Source organism: Ammospiza nelsoni, chromosome 4 (genome assembly GCF_027579445.1).
Source record: "Ammospiza nelsoni isolate bAmmNel1 chromosome 4, bAmmNel1.pri, whole genome shotgun sequence".
NCBI lineage: Eukaryota > Metazoa > Chordata > Aves > Passeriformes > Passerellidae > Ammospiza > Ammospiza nelsoni.
Window position 1 is genome coordinate 17,756,291 of NC_080636.1, and position 24,416 is coordinate 17,780,706.

The 24,416-nt window shown below is 38.8% G+C and overlaps 1 protein-coding gene across 3 annotated transcripts in view; it reads right to left on the reverse strand.

Moving 5' to 3' along the window:
* Positions 1–24,416, reverse strand: part of PPP2R2C (protein phosphatase 2 regulatory subunit Bgamma) — a 192,707-nt gene that overhangs the window by 53,182 nt on the left and 115,109 nt on the right. For all 3 annotated transcript variants that reach the window (XM_059470349.1, XM_059470350.1, XM_059470351.1), the window contains 2 exons: positions 2,490–2,587; positions 1,690–1,855 (listed from right to left, as the gene is read on the reverse strand). In XM_059470349.1, coding sequence (XP_059326332.1) covers positions 1,690–1,855; positions 2,490–2,587 — 264 coding nt within the window. The remainder of the gene's footprint in view (positions 1–1,689; positions 1,856–2,489; positions 2,588–24,416) is intronic.

The following is a 24,416-nucleotide window of genomic DNA, read 5'->3' on the forward strand; positions in this document are numbered from 1 at the left end:
ACAGGTAGTGCCTTCAAGTTAGGAAACATATTATTATCCCTTTTTATAGGCATGGAATTGATATATATTGTCAAAGGCTTCTCCCAGCTAATCTGTGAGACAGTGAATAATTCAACGTGGGCTGTCTGCACCCTGACGCTAAAACCATCTTTAAGAATATGCCAGGAGGTGAATCTTGATACTTCAACCCTGCTGTGCCAGGAAGCTTGGAATCCTCCCTGGCACATGCAAATGTTTTGCAATTCAAAGCCAAAATCCAAGGCTTGTAGCAGTGGAACCATTTCTGTTCTCACCATGAAGGGATCTGCTGAGATGCTCCAAATTAAGAGAGGGAAGCAGAAGCCAAAGTATTTTTCCAGGTCCTAGGCTTGCTCATTGTTGGTGGAAACTGGATTAACCACAGCAGCACTAGGACTGGTTTTTTCTTCCTTTCTCCCCTTTCATGACAGTACAAACCAGAAAACTCATGTAGTAATCTATCTATAACTGCAAAAGCTGAAAATATGAGGATTCTGCTGCATTCCTCTGTGCTTCTAAAAACAAACTTTAAAATAAAAAGGGAAAGGTTCACTTTCAGTAATCTGCTTTTGTATCATACACTCAGAAGAAGCTGTTATTAGTTATCTGAAGGGGTGAGGGATATTTTAACCAAGGGGGAAGAGTAGAAATAAACTTCATAAAGTGACTAGTCATTAAATTAGCATAAATCACCTCTCTGTAACAGGTGTATTTCATTTTGAATAAGTAAACGTGACCCCAAAAAATCAAAGGCAACTTCAGGTAAAACAAACTACAAAATCCTAAAAATTTATCATCTACTTTGAATTAATGTAAACATTATTTAATGCTATATATTTTAATGCAAAGCAATCCTTTACATTGTGTCAGTTCCCAAAGATGAGATTTCCCTATTTCTCATCAGCAACTCCCAATTACACTCAAACTTCTAGAACAAAAAAATTTCTTTTCTGATTACCATTAGATCTAAAATTTAAAACCATTTTTGTGGTATTTTGTGTCATGCATCATCTGCAATAATGAAGTTTGCGGGTGTCTAAATGCTTCCTAAATGACACCTATTCATGTTAGGTTACATTCAGTTTTTTTCCCCTTACTTCATATCTGATTATTCCCTCTTGGTAATAATACTGCCTTTTTCCATCAATAGGCTTTACACATGTCAGAAATATGAGTCAATACCCTAGTATTATTCCTTCTGTCTCCTTAGATTTGTGTACCTTTTTATAATTGAAATAAACTATTCTGATGATAATGAATAAAAAGAAAAATAAATTAATCTCTCTCACCAACCTTCATCTACGCATCTGCAAATAATAAAAATTATGACAAATACAGCAGAAAAAATTCTAAATTTCCCATGAAACACAAGCTGCTGAGTAAAGTGATGCCTTTGTCACATGATCTATTTCAGCACAGCAGTGCATATTGATAGAAAAATGGACAGCTCTTTAAATGTCTATGAATATTCAACTGGAAACACCTCATGATTCTATGAATAAAATATACAAACAACAGACATCAGAGGCAGTATGACAGTCTTGGTAAACTCTGAAAGAGGAAATTACTAAAACAGTAGATTAAAATGAGCAAATATATACATCAGCACTAAAACACACAGAGCAAATACTGCAAATACTGCTATGTCCTGCATACTCTCATTAATCTCACCATTTGTTGATAGAAGTGAATGAGCTGCATTTTGCTGTGGTAACCACTTGATCTTGTTTATTTTTTCCTCTATCTCCAAACTCTTCAAATAATCAAATTCAGGTTCATGGCTCTGGAAAGTGCTGTAAACATTGTACTCCCCCTGATTGTAAGGCTCATTTTTACTCTGTGGGGAATAAGAACAACAGAAACATTGTTTATGACAGCAATATATCTTCATCTCTTAGGAAAGGTGTATAAACGACCTTATAAATATAAAAAATATTGGAAATTTATTTTAATTTCTCATTTAAAACATGATATTTACAGATTTGTTTCAGCAAGAATGAAATTTCCTGTGAGTATTGAAACACTTAATATTAGAATTTTTGATGAAATATCAGCTATTCGGGAAATAATTCTACACAAAATACTGCAGATGAATGGAATTTACAAGTGGAACATGTAAGTGAAGGTATTGTTTTAAATAGAATAGGGTTCCATCATCAGGAAAAAGCTATTAAAACAAGGCAAAAGTAAAACAAAAATAATCTTCTTTTTTCTTATATCAGAATTTTGGAGCTTTGAAGCATTTTTGTTTGGGACAGCAAACTTACGAGTTAAAAATCCTTACCCTATTTCACTTCCTCTCTGAACAAGTGAGGAATCTTGAGATTATAAACAAGTTTATAATCTTGAGATTATAAACAAGTAAATTCAGTTAAATCAAGTGTTAAAAATTAAGGTTTAGGTTTTAGACTGGTTAAAAATTTAAGCCAGGCTTTTCAGACTACTGAGGATGACACTGGTAACCCACATACCTCAGGCTCCCTTTGGAATATAACCACTCGGCCCCCCTTGTCACCAGTAGCCAGCAGTTCTCCAGTGTGGTTGAACTCAACTGTAGAAATAATATCAGCTGGAGGAAGAAAGAAAAAAAAGGCAGATTTTAGACTGCTGCTACAACACAAAGTCACTAGAAATATCAGGCACTCCACAAAAAAGGCAACAAATGAGGGATTTGAAGGAATACTGATGAATTCACTAATGCAAACAGGCTGCATGCCATTACAATCTAATGAAACAAGTGCAAACATTAAAGAGGCAAATTTGTGTTTCCAGCACATCTGCAGTTTGGGGGAGGAGAAGCTCTCTGGAGAGGTTATGCTCCAAGAAGAGCCATCTTGGGTGGCTATAAAGCTTTTTTTCAGTCCTGGCAAGGAACAGAATTGGCCTCCTACTATATGCTCTAGCAAGGACCAATATAACATCAGTTCTCTTGCATGTTTTATTTATTCTATGAGCTTTCTGTTGATTTTAATATAAACCCCTAGCAACAGTTTTCTCAAATATGTATTGGAGTCAAAAGTGCAAAAGCAAAGTACGTGCAGCCTGTCCTACCACTGAGGAGTGAAGGCAAAACCAGAACTGTTCACTGTGCAGGGCTGGCAAGAGCCCATTCTAATCACTGTTTTCAAAAAATCATTTCAGCACCATAAAAATGTGTCATCAGAAGACAAAAAGAATCTCAGTCTCTCTTTTCCTGATTTTCAACAACTGCCTTCCCTAAGCAATATCATCAGCTTAAACAAGAAACCTCATCAAAACCTGTGGCCAGTCTTGAGCACAAATTACTAGACATGAGGATGAGAGGGAGAAGAGGCTGTAGCAGCTAAAGAACAGGTTCTTCTGTTTGAATGACAGTACATGCTAGAATCATAATCCACAGTTAATCCTACACTATTAGCATAATTTGAATTAAAATGCCTAGTGCAATAGTAAATTAAGAAACCATCATATATACAATCACAGGCAAATGCAGGCTATTACTCAGAGACTGCATGTATGAATCCTCTACAATGATCAGTATTCACTCATCAGAAACATGGGCCAGATTTTAGAAGTGTCAGTAGACAGGAGCTCCCCTTTAGGCATAAAAAGCTGCAGCTCCCAAACACGTTCATCATCCATCAGTTTATGGGGAGAACAATGAAGTGACAGTGGGCTAAGCTCTTTTGAGAACCTAGCCCAAATGAGTTCACAGAAATTCAAAGGAATTGAAATAACAAGTGGATGTACCATTTACTTGATACATTTTATGAATTGAAAACATCTGTTCCTATTATTCTTTTAATAAACTAGCAGTTTAGTGTTACAAAGTGTCTGTTGCCAGTAGCTCTCATCAGCTACACAGCCATCCAAAAGCCAGATTCTTACTCAAACATTATAAACTATTTACCATCTAAAAAAGGAAAACTTTGCTCCAATCACAGTAAAGAAAGATATCTTTTCATTTTTTAAACAAATATTCACCATCAAATTCTTCTAAATCAAACCAACATTCCTCCATCTTTTTTCCTCCACTACTCCAATATATAAAGGAGAAAAGGGGATCATAAATGGATGTGTAGACTTTGAGAAAAATGGCACATGAAAATTTAGAGTATTTTTGGTCTGAACCCAAAGCTTCTCAAAGGTAATGGCATTTGATTTTTCTGTGGACTTCGACAGACTGCATATTTAATAGATAATAACTACAAAAGCCCAAGATTTACCAAAGTATGGGGAAAGGACAGAGACTCTGGTTATGTTTCATGATGCTCTGGGGTTTGCAATGGGTTGAGTTTGCTGTCAATAATAAAAAGGGTTGTTTTCTAAAACCTAAAATCCTAATCAACTTTTCTGGCATGTAAATTTCATTCAGACTGCTTTCAATGGAAGAACACTTCTTGCTATTTTCTTCTTACCCTGCAGAATTCATACTGATGTAATTGTGGTCACCTGCTTATAAAATGACAGCTGCATGATTTTACTCATTCAAAGCTGTATCTCACCCCAGTCACACAGGCACAACTGCAGAAGCCTCATGCTGCTACTCCTTTTAAACTGTGCCTTATATTAAGTGTGCAGTGGGCAAGAAGGAGAAATGCAGAGGGAGAAATGCAGTGTAAAATATGTGTATATGTATGAGCCATGTACATGAGACTTTCTCAACAGGTCACAAACGAATAAGATAAAGTGGAAGAGGAATGAATTGCAATTGGACATATATGTGTGAATACATTTGCTATTGGCCTGAGATAATTCCACAACTTCACAAAATATTCTTCTCTACAGTGGCAGTGGTCATAAAATATATTGCACTTTACAGAGGGCATCTGTCACTGCCCAGTAAAATCGCTACCCACAGCAGTATTTGCACATAATAACTGAACCAGGATTGTAATAAAACAGCTCTGCATTTTCTCATTATATTGCATTTGTCATTAAAATATAATGCACAGTTAAATGATTACTGTTCAAAGAAAAGGACTGTGGGCAGTGTGCAACAACATTGTTCTGTGGCAAAATTCTCACCCCCTTCCAAGGTGTATCTTCCAGATACATCTCTCCTTTCTATTAGAAAAACTAATCCTGAGCTGGAAACTACCTACCATTTTTAAATTAAGTTGTTCTGAAAAAGAGCAGATCCAATATTATGACCTTATAGGCTCCGTAGCTTGTTGGTAAAAAATTATCCTTGAATTGGAAAATCAGTTTTATTGATCCTGTAAATAACAGCTGAAAACAACATCTATCTGTCTCCTGCACAGCCACCACCACCCCCCCCAAACACATCCAGCATATCTGTTCAGCAGGTGAACATCAGTCATTGCTGTTGTCTTACAAAGGGTTTGCCAGGCTGGCTTTTCCTAAAACAGAAGAGGTAAGGACAGAATCAATCAACAAAGCTCTTCATACGCTTCTGCAGGACACTGCCCCAACTATTTATGAATGCTGTAGCAACATCAGCCACTGCTGTCCCAATCCTGCAGATTCTCCCACTGCAGAGTGGCCCCCTGAGCACACAGAGCAATTAATTCCCAGATTTCAGCATCTCCAGGATATATAAATACACCACAATAGAAAAGCTGGTGAATTTGCATGTACAGTAAGCCCTTGGCAAAGGATGGCAGAGATGAAAGACTCCTTCCAGCCTTCTCCCACACTACACCTTCCATATCTCTGCTGGCAGCGCCAAGCTTTGCACTGAGAATTAGGATTATCAGAGACAGAGATAATTTACCTATTAAGAATAATTATGGGTAACTTCAATGCCAAATACTTACAATCAAACTGTAAATCCCATCTTTTAAAGAACATAAATCTTCCTACTCCAATTTTAAATTTTCCATTTTGTCTATGCAGAAATGTATAAAAACTTGGATTTAAAAGTCAAGATATTCAGTATTTTCCCTCAATATACAGGTGCTGACTGAGAAAAGCAGACCCAAAACTTTCAAAAGATGACAATACTCCAGGGGCATAAACACCTGATTATCTGGTCCACATCCAGCCACAGCAAATTGTCCCAGTATGCAAAATGCATTACAGACTTGAATCCTGAAACTTACTTTACATATTTACAGAAAGAAACCACATTACTCTACACAGAAAGACATCACACTACTTTACAGCTTAAACTGACAAAAAGCTTTTCCTGATCCAGCCTGTGAAGTGTTTCATTTACTGACACCGAGTCACCCCTGCCCATGAACCCTCCAGCAGCCCTCCCTAGGCTGAGAGCAGGGATGAAACAAGGTTGGTACACATAACCCAGGTTAATTTTGGCCTTTATTTCACCATTACATACTTTTCTATGTTCACCTTCTAGCCTCTCACAGTTTTATTTAAAGGAATAAGCTATTAAAAACCATACAGAACACCAACAGGCCCAAATACCTCTACAATAAATGAGAAAAGCTTTACCTATATATTCAATCTTTCTATCATTTTGGGGCACTCAAGTGTAACAGCATGCTATTTTCCACCTAATATGCACTCAGTGAAGCTAACTCTGAACATACTTACACATCCTTATACAGTCTTTTGGTCAGAAACTTCAAGTAATTCTAAGAACAGCTCAACTGTAATTTTCATGTGGTTTTTTTACTAAAAATCTCTACTTTTCTGGAGCCTTCAATCTGAAAACTGTGGTTTGTTTTGGTTTGTTTGTTTGTTTGTTTGTTTGTTTTGCTTCAGAAGATCAGCAAAGCAGAGAATTTTGTAATTATTTCATCCAGCACACAAATGCAGCTTTTTGAACAGCACAGCAAGTTTCAAGGGCAATCATCATGCAACAGTACAGGGAAAAGAAGATCAGAGAATATAATCTTCAACTGAATTCCAGTGTAATCCAAATAGAGAATTAAAGGATTTGGAATGGGTCACAACACTGGAATTAACTACAGTACTCTTCTCTAAGAAAAAAGCTGTGAAATCCTACCAGCCAGAACAGGTCAGAACTCGGCATTAGTACCACACCCAGCACAGTCAGCATGGCCAGCCTGAGCTGACTGATCCAACATCTGGGTCAGGTTTTTGTTGTGTGTGCTCCCAGTGGCTAGCAGAAAATCTTGTAGTCTACGTTATTTCAACCAAGTTCTGACCTGGCCTAACCTTGGTTTGTGAAATCCAATAAGATCACAGCACAATCTGGCATGGCTGCAAGCAATGTTCAGTCACACTGATACAGAAGTCCCTGAGGAGAATAATCTGGAAGAAACAACAAAGAAGCTTGCAACAAAGAGAAACATAAAACAAAATGACAAATGGCAAATAAAAGAGGAGCAGTATTACAGTATCTCGAATGAAGGGACAGCCAATACAAAGAGCTGTGCTGTCAGAATTTAGTCTAGACTAAGAAAACAAAAAAAAAGGAGGGGAAAAAAAAAGAAAAGAAAAAGCCTGCTATCTTTTTAAAAGCTGAAGTTTCAAAGGTTTCCTCAAACAGCTAGAAAATAAAGTATGCAAAACCTCAAATGTATGAAGGCCTTCTTTTCTGAAATAGCTGGCAGAGGGATCCTTGACAACTGAAACATTTCCTGCCTGAAGCAGCAGTCTCTGTAAAGGGCACTCACTTTGGGCCACAGTAGTATTATTCACCATCTTGGATCCAGGGATTGTAGGACATTAGAAGCACCCTCAAATTTAAAGCCAGCACAATGCAAACTCCCACATCACACCATCCACCCTGGCTGGGTTAGATACTTAACACCCATAACCAACTCACCAGAAAGCCAACTCCACTCTTGGGCAGACAAGACACAGCATTACAGAACCACAACCATCAGGGCTGAAAGAGACCTTTAAGATCATCGAGTCTAACCATCAACCCAGCACCACCATTGTAACCCCTAAACCACATCACCCAGATGCAGGTTCCTTGTCCTACACACAAACTGCCTGATCACCTCTCCAAGGCACCAAATCAACACTGGTTATGTGCACAAGCTGGGTGGTCAGATGAGGAAAATAATAAAAAGGAGAGCACAAGGATGCATGAGATGGCAAGAGAAAGAGAGAGCATGCAAATGTTAAAAGAGCATGAGGATGGAAGCAAATGAGCACACCTGAGAAACTACACGGACATATGAGAGCTTAAGAAAGCATGAAAAAGTACAAGGAAATGCTGCAACAGAAAAGAAGTAGTTTAAAAAGAAGGATCTATTTGCTCCTTCACCCCTAGGATTATTTGTCATCCTGGCAAAACTTTAATATTGCTTTTTTCCTCATTTATTATGGCTCTAAAGTGTGATGAGTTTGTGCTAAAATATGGCAAATGTTTGCACCATGTCAGATGTAGGGACAAGGAAAAACACAACATGAAGCAGATTTTGGCCAAAGCAAACTTTGAACACAGATGTTGCTAACAGTGGAAAACCTTGAGGGATCACTGAAACAAGGTGATCAATTCAAATGAAATCCAGAGATGGGTGTCCACTACACTTCAGGTGGTTATTTTGTTAACTGCCACCTTGCCTGGCTTCTTTGCTAACACAGGCAAATATATCAAAGGCAAAAACCAAACAGCCCTATTTAATCTTGTCATGCAAGAGCAAGGTTTATCAGGCTAAATATCACCTTTTTTTCCTGAGTACAATCCACACAGTTGAATGCTGACCAGGTCTTGAAAGGTTCCTTGAAACAGGAGCACTTTAGCTAGGTATGATTGTAAATAAAAGTTAAAAAATCCCAAAGAATGGAAGCAACAAATTGTTCTTACTTCAAATCGTGGCAAGTACTGTGCTAATATTTCCCTTTTCTTAATCTTTAATCTCCAGCTTTTGGATTTTAGAAATGCTACACATACACACCTTGGTGGCTTAGGTGACCATAAGATCAGTATGAGACTGCTGAATTTCACAGGTCCATGCATCCCTATCCTCAGGGACCAAGGAAAACACCTTCTCATGCAGAACATCTGAACATATGTTCAGTGCTCACTCAAAGAGAAAATTCACTTAAGATAGAATCTAAAAAAACAAACCCAAAGTCTTTAGCCCTCTATGAGTACTTAGGACCACTGTGATTTATTCTTTCTAGCCTGGAGATTTAATGGAGTTGGGTTTTTCCTCCACTATTTTTGTATGTGTTTATTTTAAGAGCCTAGAAATTTTTTTCAACAGCTTCTTAATCACATGTGAATTTCTAGCTGTATTTCTCAAATTAGAAAAATCAACTATTAGAGCACAGTCAATGTAGAAAAGGACTGCTTACAGGACATATATGTAAAATAGATTATCTGGGTTCAGTGTTCTATGCTAAAACAACACTTTATACTGAACACAAGTCACTGAGATTCAGTGTTTCACAAACTGACCCTCCCACATATGAATTCCTCATTCAAAAGCTTAAAGACCTGATTTCAGAGGTTCTGGCACCCATCTCCTGCCTGCAGAGTACAAGGCCTCCAGGAAAAGAGGCCCAAGAGACTTGACCTTCTGCCCACTGAGGTAAATGCAAAGTTTCCCACCACTTAAGTAGCAAATAAGGTCAAGGAACATTTGTCAGATGTAGTGTAGCTGAAAATTAGGACACATTTCTCAAAAATTTGGCTACAGCTTTCATGCACTTCAGTGTCTTCATTTTCAAGGTGACCTGCTTAGACCAGCAAGGCTGCAAAGGCAGAATGGCTAATTGACATTATTAATATTATCCTTTAACATTATTAATATTATCCTTGCTGAAGTCACCAGGTGCAGTGCTTTGTGCCTTCCTAATCTGAACCATGCAGTGGACTGATAAAAACCTTCCCAGGACTCCTTTTAATGCCTATTTAGGGCCCCCAGCAGCCCAGCAGTGCAGGCACTGCACCCCTGCAGCCCCTGAGCATCCTCTCTGTGCTGGGAGCCTGCAGCCCTCCCTGAGCACCAACAGGCAATGCAGGGGCAGCTCCAGCCCTGCTTCCAGCAGGTACCTCAGCCCCTGGGAATGCCAAAGAGGGGAACAGCAATCCCTCTGTCACCCTATTATATCCTGTTCAGCAATCCCTCCATCCTGAACAAGACCAAAACAAAAAGGTTGCAAAGCCTTTTGCTCTCAGTAAATCAAAGTTACCATTTGGTAACTCTGCTTGTATCTATTCTTACAAGCAACACTTAAAACTAAGAAAACACTGCAGATCAGTGTCTATTTTAGCATAAAGATATGCACAGAAAGCTTCTAAATTTCACATTCCCTCAAATCTTCTTCACAGCTTACATTGTGTAACACATGCTAGTCATTTACTCTTCTGAGATTTTGGGGAGGGGCAGGGGGGAGAGGTAAAAAAAAAAAAAAAAAAAAAAACAGAATTGCAGCCAGATCTTTCTTTCTTTGCTGACAGATGAGACCCTCATCTAAGCAAAGGACTCAGTAACAGGCTTGAAACACTCTGCTTGATAAACATGCACATATTTAGAAAATGTGCCAGTCCACTCCTCTTACCAACCCACGCTGAAGGACAAAAGAGAAAAAATTGCCATGGGCATCACATCATGCATTTACAATTTCCAGAGAGAGGTTTAAACTGGCAGCCACAGAAGGAAGGCTGCCTGAGCTGGGAGTGGGGCTCAGCTCCATGTTACTTCCCACTGAGGAGCTGCACAGCCTGGCTGCCAGCTCCACACAGATTAGAAATGGTGCTGCCAAGTGTTAAAAATGCTAGGCAACCAGGCTTTATGGAGAGCACAGAAAGACCTTGAACCTCGCCCTCCATCTCAGAGCAAACAGAAGCCAAAAATGGGAAGCACACAAATTATTAATATACACTAATTCTGCTTTTACTGTCGGAAGTGATTATGCTTGTGCATAGTAATTGCAATGATCTACAATAAGAAAACATCAAGTTCTGTTAAAAGCCTATTTTAAAACAAAGACCAAAAAAAAATCCCACCCATATTTAGAATTTTAAGGAAGAATAATTAATTTCAAATATATGAAAGACTAATGAAAAATCATCCAAAATTTAAAATACAATTTTCAATAACCAGATTCCATATGAATGCTATATCCATATATTACATAAAAACTTCAATAGAATTTCACTGCCAGCTGGTTCTGAACTTTTCTTCCCCCCTCCTCGCCACCCTTAACTAAGCAATTAAATTCCAGAAGCAAAGCTCTCAGTAATTCTGTCACAGCAGCTCTCATGTTCAAAGCACTTTCTGGGCATTAAACTCCACAGCAACCCAAGGAAGTCAGCAAAGAAATGTCAGCATTCCCATTTTACACAAAAGAAAAAAAATGAAACAGATACTCCAGAGTTTTTATCCAAGATCAGAGAACCAGTTTTGATTATACACATAGTAAGGGACAGATAATCCATGCTGTGGCTTAGCAAAACATTTCCATTTAATAAAGCCCTTAATCACTTGTCGAGAGACTTAAATGTTCCTATATTCAGCTCAAATGAGTATGCATGTTGCTAAATGAACATACTGGTGGAGTCCCAACAAACAAAGCCTCACAACAGCATGCACCCAGGGAGAAAAAGCCCAGTGAGCACGATTTTGGGTGAAGAAAGGGGCATATGATCTTAAAAATCATGAAGGGCTGGAGCTGGACTAGAGCCAGAGTCTTTAAGCACAGAGACAAGGCAGGCAGAGACACAACAGCCCTGTCTGTGCTAGCAAATGAAGAGCTCCAGGATGTTCCTGGGCTGTGCAGTGCTATGATTCACACTGCTCAACTGATAGAGAGGGGACCTTGAGAGGCTTTTGGCTGCAATAAATTGCACTCCCCCAAACACCACCCTGGCATGGCTCAGAGGCTACGAGGCAGGGCCACTTCTCAGCAGCAGCACACACATGGCCACCATGGTTTGCAAGCTGCACAATGTCACCCCCATGGGCCTCTCTGTGCCAGCTGGTCCCAGGGCTCCCAAACACCCAGTTTGCCCAGGCAGATGCACTCAGTGAGTGAGTGCAGCTCACAGGAATCAGTGTGGCACACACTCAGCAACATTCACACACTGCCATGCCAGATTATATTAGAGTTTCCTACTGCACCTGGCAGAGGCTGGGGTTTCCCATCATACAGGGGGCTTTGGAGCTGTAGAACCAGCACAAGGAAAATAAACTGTGTTTGCTTTCTCAATTGTAACCCAAGAGGGTGGATGGCAGTGTTTAAATCTCATCAAAAACTGACTACAGCATCCAAATAAACTCTATTCAAACCATAAGCAGCGGCCAGCTCTAACTCACACATCACTAGACATCTCCTCTGTGACTCCCAGCAGTGGACCAGCAAGCTAAGGTCACACACAGGGCTGGCTGCCTGTCATGGGAGCTCCATGCCAAGCCATGTAGACACTCATCTAACATTAGCATCTGTTTGCTTGGCAGGCTCCAAAGGCAACTCAGCTGACAACTCTGAATTTGCCTCTGGGTCTGTCACAAGATCATATAACTCTGGGACTTCTGGGAATGCCTAATACTTCTTTGATGAAGATCATGCATATCATAATAAATTAGCTTCATTCTAAGCATCCCTTGAAATCAGTGTTTGTCACCTCCCAGAATTATTCAGGTTGTGTGGCTGGTTTAAGTGTGTAAACTAAAGCCAAGTTCAAAGATCATGCAAGTAGCTCTTGTTTACATCAAGATCTCTTCAGCAACTTTACATGATGATCCTAAGAAGATAAAAAACAGATTTTTCAATGTTAATATGGGTTGCTGTTGACCAAAGTCTGCTCCCAAGCTTGTCTAAAATGAACAGGATAACTGAATCAGCTTTACTATCACCCTACCGTTTTAAAGATTGATATGCGTGTGAAAATGATACTAATAAAAGGCTTACATAACTTTAGATTGGTCTAAAAGCTTGTTTCATAAGATTCAGTTCATAAAAGGTCAAAGTAATCTATGTATCTATCTATCTAGCTATACACACACGTATGTATCCAACTGAATAAACGTGAGGAAAGATGGGATTGCTCACATGCTTGAAATTAAAAGCATGCTAAATCACCCTATTGTGTCAGGAAATAGATGAACTCTTGGCCCTGAAACACTGAATTCCAGACAGCTGCAGTGTGAAAACCCAATGTTAAATTTGCCCTCAAGTTTAAATGCATTGTATTTCTATAATTACACACTTTAAAAAATTACTTAAAGAGCAGAAGACACTAAAAATCAATTCACCTTTCCCCAGTCTGTGTCTGATAAAGAAACTTCAAACACTGTTAACAGCCTCAGGAAATAAACATCCCTGTTTTGGGATATTCCCAACGGACATCAATTACATAACAGGACTAGAGCAGCAAATATTACAAATGCTACGGACAATGTCCAAAACAGGAACCATTTGCTGGTCAGGCAGTTTCGGGTTTTTTTAATTCATTTCTGAATATTGCAGCATGCAGGGAACCCAGTCATTATGTAAAACAGCCCTAAAAGCTCTTTCCAGTTTAATAATGCCATATTGCAAGTGAGAAATCAGACCATTCCCACTGTGTTTACACCTATGGAACAGAGATTTCAAAGCTTCACACCTATGTTTTAACACTAAGAAAAACCAGTCCTTCTTCATCAAAAGGGTAAATGCAAAATGTATTTTTTTTCATCCTATCAATAAAATTGAAAAGTAAAAAAACAAAATCATCTGGAAAAATAAACATTACTAATCAGGTTTCTGTCTCCTGTACAAAAACAGACCTAGAGGAATTTCCTTAGGAGGCTCCCCAAATCAGGGGGGGCTTCAAAGCAAATTGTGGTGGCTCACAAGTCTGCAGGCACCCTCCCCAAGGCCATGCCTCCTGAAGCCATACTGCTTGAGAATGCTAATTTGCAGCCCACACAGATAACATTTAGACACCTAAGCCCTTGACAGAAGCACAAGGTTTCCAAACTCCCCCAATATCCTTGAAGCTGTGCCTTGCAATCATCATTGGCTGTTAAAATGCAGTCCACAGTAATTATTGCTGTGCTCTCAAGGCAGAGCAGCCTCTGCTCCAACACAGCAGCTCTGAGACATGAGGCCAACTGAAGCCTCAATTCTATTTTAGTCTCACTACAATTATAAATTATGGATATGTAGTTGAGATGCTCCTGAATTGTTTGCATGAGGGAGTACTTGTGCAGTGCAGAGGAATATCTGAGCTTGATCTGACTGAAGTGGCACCAGAGCCAATGGAACAGCAGCACGAGGCTGTGCCCCAGACATCACTGCTGTCAGGACTCACCGCCTGCTCAGAGCTAACAACAAAACATACCTTTTCACCATCCTCCATTAAGCAATGTTGACACATCCATTAAATACAGAATGAAGAGAAAATGTGTTGACAGGTTTCTCCAAGGCAAAACAGAGGAGAAACACGCTGGTTAGTTGTTCAAAGGACCATGATAAGGGAAAGTATTATTACCCAAGTCACAACCACAGAGTAGATGCTGGTAAATTTTCCAAAGCCTAGTTGAGTGGAGAGAGACATTATCTTATCCATGCCTGCACCAGCTCACAGCTGCCATCAGGCCTCACACTGCAGTGAAGAGGACAGATGCAGACCTTGGCATCATTTCCTAACCCTGGAAGAAGCTAGCTGTCTACAACAATGCAACAATGTTTTTATTTCACATTGCTATCCCTTAGTGATGCAATATTTATAAGTAACAAAAACTCCTCTTTTACTTCAGTGCATCACTGTACTTTTCTGGGAATACCACCTCAGATCAAGTACCTGGTGTTTTTAGTTTGATAGCCTCCTATGCATAATTAGCAACTAATTATTTGGAGAAAGAGGTTTACCTCTACACATGCTCTGCACTAACTGGGAAGTCCACCATAAAGCAGTACCATATTGAGTAGACTGGGGATTAAGTACAATTTCTACCACAAACAATACGGAGGATTTCTGTAATCGGCCTTGCAGAGGGATCTAGATAGATTGGAGCATTGCTCTCTGATGAATGGGATGGAATTTCTAAAGTCAAAATGTCAGATTCTGTACGAAGGACAGAGTAATAAAAGGGGAGAGGAGCAGCTGGAGAGCTGCCCTGCAGGAAGGGTCTGGGGGTGCTGCTGGCCAACAGCATCTCAGTGGGAGCCAGCAGTGGCCCTGGGGCAAACCCCACCCTGGGGTGCATCAAACACAGCACAACAGCCAGGAAAAACAGGTCACTGTCCTGCTGGGTGACACAACAGGTCACTGTCCTGCTGGGTGACACACAGCTCACTGTCCTGCTGGGTGACACAGGTCACTGTCCTGCTGGGTGACACAGGTCACTGTCTTGCTGGGTGACACAGGTCACTGTCCTGCTGGGTGACACACAGGTCACTGTCCTGCTGTGCTCAGCCCTGCGGTGGCCTCACCTGAGCACTGTGTGCTGTGCTGGGCCCCACAAGTCAAGAAGGATGTTCAGGTCTCTGAATGCATCCAGAGGAGGGTAACAAAGCTGGTGACAGGGCTGGAAGGAATGTCCTGTGACGGATGACTCCTCAGTCATCAGGGCTTGTCTAGTTTGGAGAAAAGGAGGCTGAGAGGTGACCTCGGTGCTCTCTGCACCTTCCTGAGAGAAGTGCTGATCTCCTCTCCCTGGTATCCTGTGACAGGCCATGGGGAAATGGATCAAAGCTGCATCTGGGCAGGCTCAGACTGGACAACAGGGAAAATTTCTTGACTGAGAAGGTGGGCAAATATCAGAACAGGCTTCCCAGAGAGTTGGTAGATGCCCGAAGCCTGTCAGTGTTTAAGAGGCAATGCCCTCAACAACATTGTCTAACTTTTGGTCAGCCTGGATCAGCCAGGCAGTTGGACTGCATGGTCATTACAGATCCCTTCCAAGTTAAGTACTGCATTCTATTTCAATTATTTCACTGTAGTCTTCTCCAGATCACAGCAGTCATGTACTTTTTTTTCCCCCAAACACTAAAAAGAACCTAGACATGAAGAAAGAGATGTATCACATTATCATTCACAACTAAAAAACAAAGATTGGAAGACAGAAAATAATTTCCTCAGGATGCTGTCATTCAGAGAGAATCAAGTCAGCCTCCTAAATCTTAGTCTGATGCCTCAGAATACACAACAAATTCTTGTCTGTTAGCTGTTCATGAGAGTGTTCTTGAACCTCCTCAATCTTCAAACAAAGTGTGGCCTTGTATTATGAGTGAACTTCCACTGAAAAATCAACGGGAAATTGTTTAAATAATGCACCATGCCAAATTTTGTATGTGCTTCCTGAATATTCAGAAAAGGTGTTCACTGCATGCAAAGGAAAATGATATATTTTACCTTAAAGAAAACCAAAAAGCATGGGTCCTGCCTCAGAGTCTTATGAAGAGAACTAGCTGTTTTTCATTCCTCCATGCTTAGAATGGAGGTCTGAAGAAAGCAGCCAAGGCCTGAAAATTCTATAAATTTGTCTCTCTTTTTAAGTCCTATAAACTCCCAGAATACTTGATGTAACAGTAAGAAAAGACATAAGGAAATACAGGGCCATTACTTTAAGCTAAATTAACCTACCAGAGGGAAGTACTTACCAGAGCTTTAAAAGCACAATCCAACACTCCCTAAAAGAACTGCAGAGCCTGACCTGTAGCCAAGTACACTCACATAGGGAAGCTGAAACAGGCAGCAAAGCTTCTTTTCCAGTAATTTTGCACATAATTTGGAGCTCCTTTCAACAAAAGAGACCCTTTTATCTGCCACTTCCATCGCACTGCTGATTGTATACCCTGAGAAACTGTCTACAATAAACATCCAACCATCAAGCAGTCACTAAAATATTCCATTTTCAGAAAGTAGACAAATGACAATCATTATCATAAATGCCCTATTATGAGAAAAGAAATTTATTGTCATACTAATGTTTCTCCTGATGATGTAAGATAAAGAGTCTTTCAAAAGATGTCAGAGTGGTACCTGGCCTGCTGGAGCTAAAAGCTTACTGATAGCTTCAGAAAGTCAGAATCAAACCATACAAAAATCTGTATTTTTCTGGTAAAGGAAGGCAGGACACTATGAAGCACACAGAAAAAATTGCAACTCTGTATTTTTTTCTTAGTAACTGACAAGATTTATTTGCCAGCTGGTAAAATAATGAAGGAAAGAGGCCAGTAAAACTATACAAAGCTTAGAGAAACTGCCTTGTACTAATTAGAAACAATGTGCAGCCCGATGACACTTTATAGACTTCAATTAGCATACTCTGCAGGAAGGAGCTTTCAAACATCTGTATGATGATTATTGTCCACTGGGATGTCATTTACAGTGCAAAGTATTAAAAACAGGGACAAAAATCAATTACAATCTTTGTAAATGAGCATATTCTTTATCTTAGGGATTTGAACTTGTATGTGGAAATCTGCTTTAAAAGGAAAGACAGCATCTGATTTGACAGTGAAAAACAGGCAGCAGCACAACCTCCATCTGATTTGCACAAAATTAAACTTAAGCATCATTAGGATAATAATCTGTATATAAAGTGCTGGAACAAAATATTATATGAAGTCAAGCCTAACAAAGCAATGACTAACCCCATGCCAGATTCAAAGAGAGAGGTAAACATCCAGAAATACAGTCCATTAACCAAGATTACTTGGATGATTAAAGATATGTACATACTAGACAGGAAGACACAAATCTGCAAAAGCAATAGGGAGAGAAGAAAGCAACCAATACCCAGTGAAAATGCTATTTCAACTACTCCCTATTAATACATTAGAGTTGAGAATTAAGGATTTTAGCCTATAATCAAAGGAAGCCAAAATAATGTGTAAAAACATCAATTACCAGACAAAAATATAAAAATTTAAAATTTACCAAGTAAAATTAAAAGGAAAAAACCCTCACAAACAAATAAAAAAGGTTGTTTGAATGGACTGAGGGTTTCTTTTCCCATTTACTGATTTTCAGACATGCCATTTATCTCAGAGAACATGCTCAGAAGGTATGTGAAAGTAATGCTGACTTTCATTCAAGAGCAATGACCAACTGCAGAAAATGGCAAGAACATTTACCAGATATTTTATCAGAGTTTTTAATCATGGCAGAAAAATCTGGCAGCCTTAACCTGACTCTGCAGATCACTGATGACCAAGCACCATGAGTATTTTGTACAGGAAGTTAAGATGAATATAACTATTCTCTTGGAGGCAAAACTTATTTTTCTTTGTAAGGGCAGATTAATGACCCACGAATACACAGCCATACTTCAAGAATGTATGAAAGCATGAACTAATGGAGAGTGCAGACACTTGCTGAGTAAAGCCAAAAGTGTGCCCTTCCCGTGCTGTAAAGATTGTCTTCTCATAATTAAGGAGGCACTAACCTAAGGCGTTGCATTTGACCTTTAAAGCCCTAAGCAACCTGAAAATCTAGCCAAGAGATCAGGCTTTCTGTGCTCTTTACCTCTCTTTCCTTCTTCCTTTTGCTTTTACAGCAATGATTAGAGAGAAGCTGTCAGTCCCCCTCAGCCACAGTGTCATTTGGTCAGACAGGACTGGACCTATTAAACTCTCACTCAAACTTCACAGCTCATTTCTCCCAGTGGGCACCTGGGGAGAAACTAAAAGGATCCCCTGGAAGAGTTGTTTTATGAAGCTACCCTTCAGTTTTGTAGTGGGTTACCTGGCAGATGAGCAATTTTAAAATGTTAGTGGGATTTTTATGGTTAAGGCAGTTCAGAGCAGGATGAGATGCCAATCAGCTGTGGATAATCAAAGCTAAGAGGATGGAGGATGCTGCCATGATGCCTGGGCCTCTTCACTGGCATGGAACATCATGGCTGTCGCTGGTGTTCTGGAAAAAGCAACTGCACAAGCTATTTAATACCATGTGCTCTGCAGAATTAAAATAAGTCTGAATTTCACAAGAAAATTCAAGATAACTAGGTTAATGCAGGATGTCTGCAGTAGAATTTCAGCTGCACAGCAGTTTCAAGCTATTTTGAGCAGCAGCAACTACTTACTTAAGTGGAAGCAGCAAGAGGCCACATTCCCTATTGTTTGGGAATAACAAAGCTAGAACACCTCTAACAGGCTACCTAGGGATTACTTCAGCTAAATGCAGCTTTGTTATCAAAAAAGAAAAGATTTTTTTTCAGCCTGACAGCACCATAAAAACTCTTGTTCATAGTGAATGACACATGAACAGAGACTGGTGTTTATAATTTTCTGCTGGTTAAAGCCTCATTCTTGCTCCCATTGAACTAAATGAGGCAAAACTGCCATTGATTTCAATCAGATTGTCAGTAGACCTTAAAGATACTAACCATCAGCATTATTAATATGGAATTATCAGCAGAAAACATATTGACTAGTTGATCTAAATACTTTATCTTCATTCATCAAAACACTTAATCCAAATGAACAGAGACAGAAAACATAACCCAGACCAAAGGTCAGGCTGAACTTACAAATTGCAATGACTGCTGATGCACATTACCAGCAGCAGCAGCATAATGTGTATTGTATCCAATCAAACCAATGGACAGAATATTAAATGGGAAACACACAGCATGCACACACCCCTAGACATCCACCTTGCTTTCCTAGCAGTTCAAATTCTGCCTCAATCACAAACAACCTCTACCTTTTCAAATAAAACATGAAAAAAACATAAAAAAATCATAAAACTATCTCCTTATTTGCTGAAGCTTTTCATTATAAAAGCCAAAAATCAACTTTTGTCACTATAAATGCTACAATTCTCATAAAAAGCTCTTAAACTCCACTGGTATTATTTTTACTTCAAAGAAATAATTGATGCACTATAAAAGAGAAAAAGAGTGGTAAAAAAATCTGAATTTAATTATATGAATGGTATTCTGTATACACTTAATTGCATAGCAGTAACACAACCACTTTCATTACTCTTTATAGCTTCAGATGCCCATTAGCACAATCCCCAAGGTTCCTTATGAATAATTAGATTAGAAGAGGGGGACTCTGATGAAATGCAATAGGATGCAATGCTTATGAAACAGCACATCTTGAATCCAGATGCTGACATGACAACATCATGAAGAGCTAATTTGCACATCCAAATTAATACCATCATGATGATAACATAAAAGAAAGATATGCATATGAAACGAGCTACAGAAAATAATGTCAAAAAGAATTGAGGCACTTATATTACAAAAATACATCTTTTTGACATTTTAAGCCAGTTGGAAAGGTGTAAATAGATGAAATGTCATATTCATGAGCAAGGAGATACTTAAACATACTTAGAAGAATTTAATCCATTACTTGGCAACACATGGACAAGCTGTTTAATAAGTAGTTATACCCATCAAACATGTGCAGCACTCAAATTAACAGGTGAATAAATTTCATTATATTCTATTACATATCTGTTTCTATTTGATATACTGAATGATTTTGTATTGCTTGGTGCTTCTTAGGTATATACCACTAACTAAATCAGTGGTGATACATTTTGGAAGGATCTCTGCATGGGGCCAGGAAAGAGAGTCAATATTTCTGCAGCTGTCCTGAGTTGCATGTCTGTGTATTTACATGTCTGAATGGATCTCCCTCAAATACACTTAGCAGAAAATAATGGCATTTCTGTAGAGAGACAAACAGTTCCACTTCCACGTCTCTGCTTCATGGACAGATTAAAACACCAGTCCACATTACAAGACAGACTCTGCCATTTGCTACTCAGACACTGATGGCAAAGACAGCTCCTCTATCCACATTTTACAGCTTGTAATGTACATGGATCCTGTTTGCCCTATGCATTTGAGAATGTGTTCTGGCAAGGCTAGCACACAGCTTTCAAGGAAAGCTCACATCAAGAGGATCGGATCTCTTTAGAGTGCAGAAACATTATTGTAAACTCAGAAGAAATGATAACATTACTGAAAAATATGGCAGAAACAAGAAGGATAAATGTAGATAGGTGAGACACAAGCAAGAGGCATAAAACTGGAGACATTATAGATATGGTAAAACAACAATTTGAAACATAATGACTAGAAAATTTCTTATTATGCAAAGGTAAGGAAAACCTCACTAGATTAAAAACACACCATACATAAGGCTAATAATAACAGTGTTCTTCACAAAGCATTTAGGAAACTGCTACAAAGTATCACTGAAACAAGGAGATCAATAGGATTGAACTGATATATGTAAAGTCATGCACTTATCCACAAAAAAAATTATGACAGTACTGACAATAAGTGAAAATAACTTATGACAAAATTTTACAAACCGATAGGCATATAAAAGAGAAAGTTATATCAAGAAAAATTTAAAAAAAGAACCACAAACCCAAAACAATTCCATATCTTTAAAACAATCACGACAACACTGTGGAAAAGTAAACATTTTTCTGTAAACAGAAAAGGTAAACATCAACTTATAACAGGATAACAACAGGGAAAGAACAGCAAATCTTTCAATTTTGTGCTTGTGTAGCTATGAGGAAGAATGCATTATTTTTGTATGTAATATTACACTTACTACATGCACAACAAAAATTACAGGTACTTCATTATCCATTCTCACAAAACACTTCCTTTTAACAGAAGTCTGAAGTGCAAGCTTCTTCATTAACCCATCCCTACAGTCTTTGCTTACTGAGATTGATCCAGCACTGTTTAAATCACTAGGAGTTCCTTCCAAGGACTTCAAGAGAAACAGTATCAGGACCAAAATCTATGAGTAGAATACGTTAACAAAACCAAAAATCAAAAAACCAGCAAGACACAGAGGCAACATGCAGTGAGGAAACGTATGTGATGCATAAGTGAAAGCTTTTATTGGTATATGAAAGCATTTTCATGAGCTCTTGCCACTGTAATCCTGACGCTTCCTGTATTTATCTGCCTTTTTTTGTTGCCCCTTGCTGTGCACTGTGTAAGTTACAAACTTCTAATGGCATGTTCATTTTAATCACCTATAAGGCATCATGCACTCCTGTGGCACTGAAGTGAATAAATAACATTAGGCTTTTTATTTTGAGAACACACAAAGTGCTCTTAGTCATGACATATATCGAAATAAAAGCCTCAAATCAATGCAGTCCCTCCTTTGAAAGGCAGAATACTAAAAAGTACATCTATTTTACAAGCTCCTATGCATCATCCTAAAGCTGAAGTTGTTGACAGACACCAAATGCATAAATTCACAAGACACCATGCTTAAAGCCAGAGCTGGCACACTCCTCTGCTCCCCTCACAGTGTTCCTGCCACAGCTCGTGCTTTGCAGCAGCCCTGAGACCCATTCTGGACTTACATGGTGCACATGGATGACATTTTAGTTCATTTGTTCCCTCATTTGTTTTCCTATAATTCTTCATTTTCTGCACAAAGGTTGAAGTTCTGCCCCAAAACATGCTATTCCTGAAACACTGTCAGATGATTTAGGGTGGTTTTGGCAGACACTGGTTTCTAAGTATATCAGCCCAAGTATGTGCAGTAATTTATATCCTGTTAGGATCTAATTAAGTCCATGTACAGTTTCAGACATGTTTTAGTGCTAACTTTTCTTGTGGAATGGCCTTACATGAAATGTATGATACAATATTAGACCCCATTTAAGCAGGAGATACACACAATCTATCAAAAACCTAGAGCACACAGATACTAACTCAGGATGTCATCTCAAAACTGAACACCAATTTCTGGCACGAGAAAATTTAGGCAGGCAATTTCTATGAAATATTTTAATATTTAATTTACTTGACACCAAAAAATTATAATAGTTAACAAAGGGTAAAACAGTTCTGGAACAGGCCCGAAGCTTTTCAGTGTTTTCAGACTGCAGTCAGAGAACTGATGACAGATCACAACCACCCTGGCAGCTGCCACGGCTTGGCAGAGCTGGGACACCACATGGCATGGATGTAACATCCCAGAATTCCCACTTCTTCCTGGTCAAACCACCACACATGTATTGTCTTAATATAGTAGTTCTAAACATAAATTTTTAAAATATATTCAAACATATTAGTAGGATAACAAGAGCACAGAAGGTTGGGTTTACTATTACCTCTGCTATATCCATGCTGTATTCTCTTCTCACATTAGTCTAGCAAACTTGCAGAAGAACATTTATGCAGGTTTTTTTAATATAAAGAAACTACATGCAGATAAGATTTGCAATAAAGCTCATCATTCATCCCTCCTTGGTAGTCTCTTTATTACCCTCATTAATATTGCTTTTCTGTCTCCAGACCTGCGCCTCCAAGTGCTTCCCCAATTTCTCTCACCTGAATAGGACTGTGGGATTTATCTCAAGAGTAATATTAAGTTGTGTTCACGTATTTCCAAGATTTTTATGTATGCATCCAGCCTCTGACTTTCAGAGATCATAACTGCAGCTTCAATTCTCCTTCTCTTGGAATCAACTAAATGCATAATTTGCCTGAACTTGTGATAACACTTCAGTCTATTTAAGTGCATTCACAGTACTCAATAGCATAAATTGTTATTAGAAGAAACTCTTGGGATCAATATGGTTAAACTTTCACTGAAGCCCCCATATCTTCACAGCCACCTGGATATTATACTTGCCTAAACACTATGCACATTAAAGAGAGGTTTATATTAAAGACTGCATCTTCAGGTTGTCATTATATCCTGCTCTGCAATAAAAATGAATGAACTTTAATTAAAAATGTGCCCAGACAAAAAACAAACTACTAGCAGTGGGGGAAGGGAATTATTGTTTTCCCATTTAAAGCAAAAAAACCCCCCGCAACAACAACAACAAAGTAAGAAAAAGCCTACAAGAAGAGCCATTGCACAAGTCTTTAGCTAGATCTGTAGTCTGAGAAATAAAAATGTGCCAGTTGATGAATTACAAGCTTAATTACATCTGGGATAAGACATTTTAGAACCCAAAGGAAAAATGATTTGCTGAATGTCAGCATGCTCAGATGCCCACCAGCGAGCAGTCCCTCCTCTATCCCAGGGTTTCAGTGAAGACAACATACATGTCAAGCACAGCAGAAGAAACACAAACTAATGAAACTGTGTGTAAGCTGTAATTACACTGTCTCAGTGAATGGCACTTGGGGTATTGTGAACAGATTGTACATGTTACTTCACACAGGGCCTAATGAAGCGTTCCCTGTTCTACAAACTTCACCTCTTGATTTAATTAACCTTCATACCTATACATGCACTACCTACCAATCATAAATGTTGGAAACCCCTTAAATCAACTACGGTGCTTTTGAGCTACATTAGAAAAGTAACTGAGGTTTGGTTTGTGTTCAGTTTGGCAGCTCAAAAGTGAGCAGCAAGGAAATTTTAAGGTTCTTAGAAAATAAAAACTCATATGGTGAATTTGGCCCTAAATCACCGCTCCTAAACATAACATCTAATCCTGTAAATGAAATAGCAATGAAGCAGAATTGATTCATTCACAACAATAAATAGCAACTAATATTTTACTAGAAGAAAAATAAACATGAAAATAATCTAGGAGACCTAACTTTATAGAAGACCTCTAGATATGAAAACGTGTTCTGTTTTGCAGAACCAAA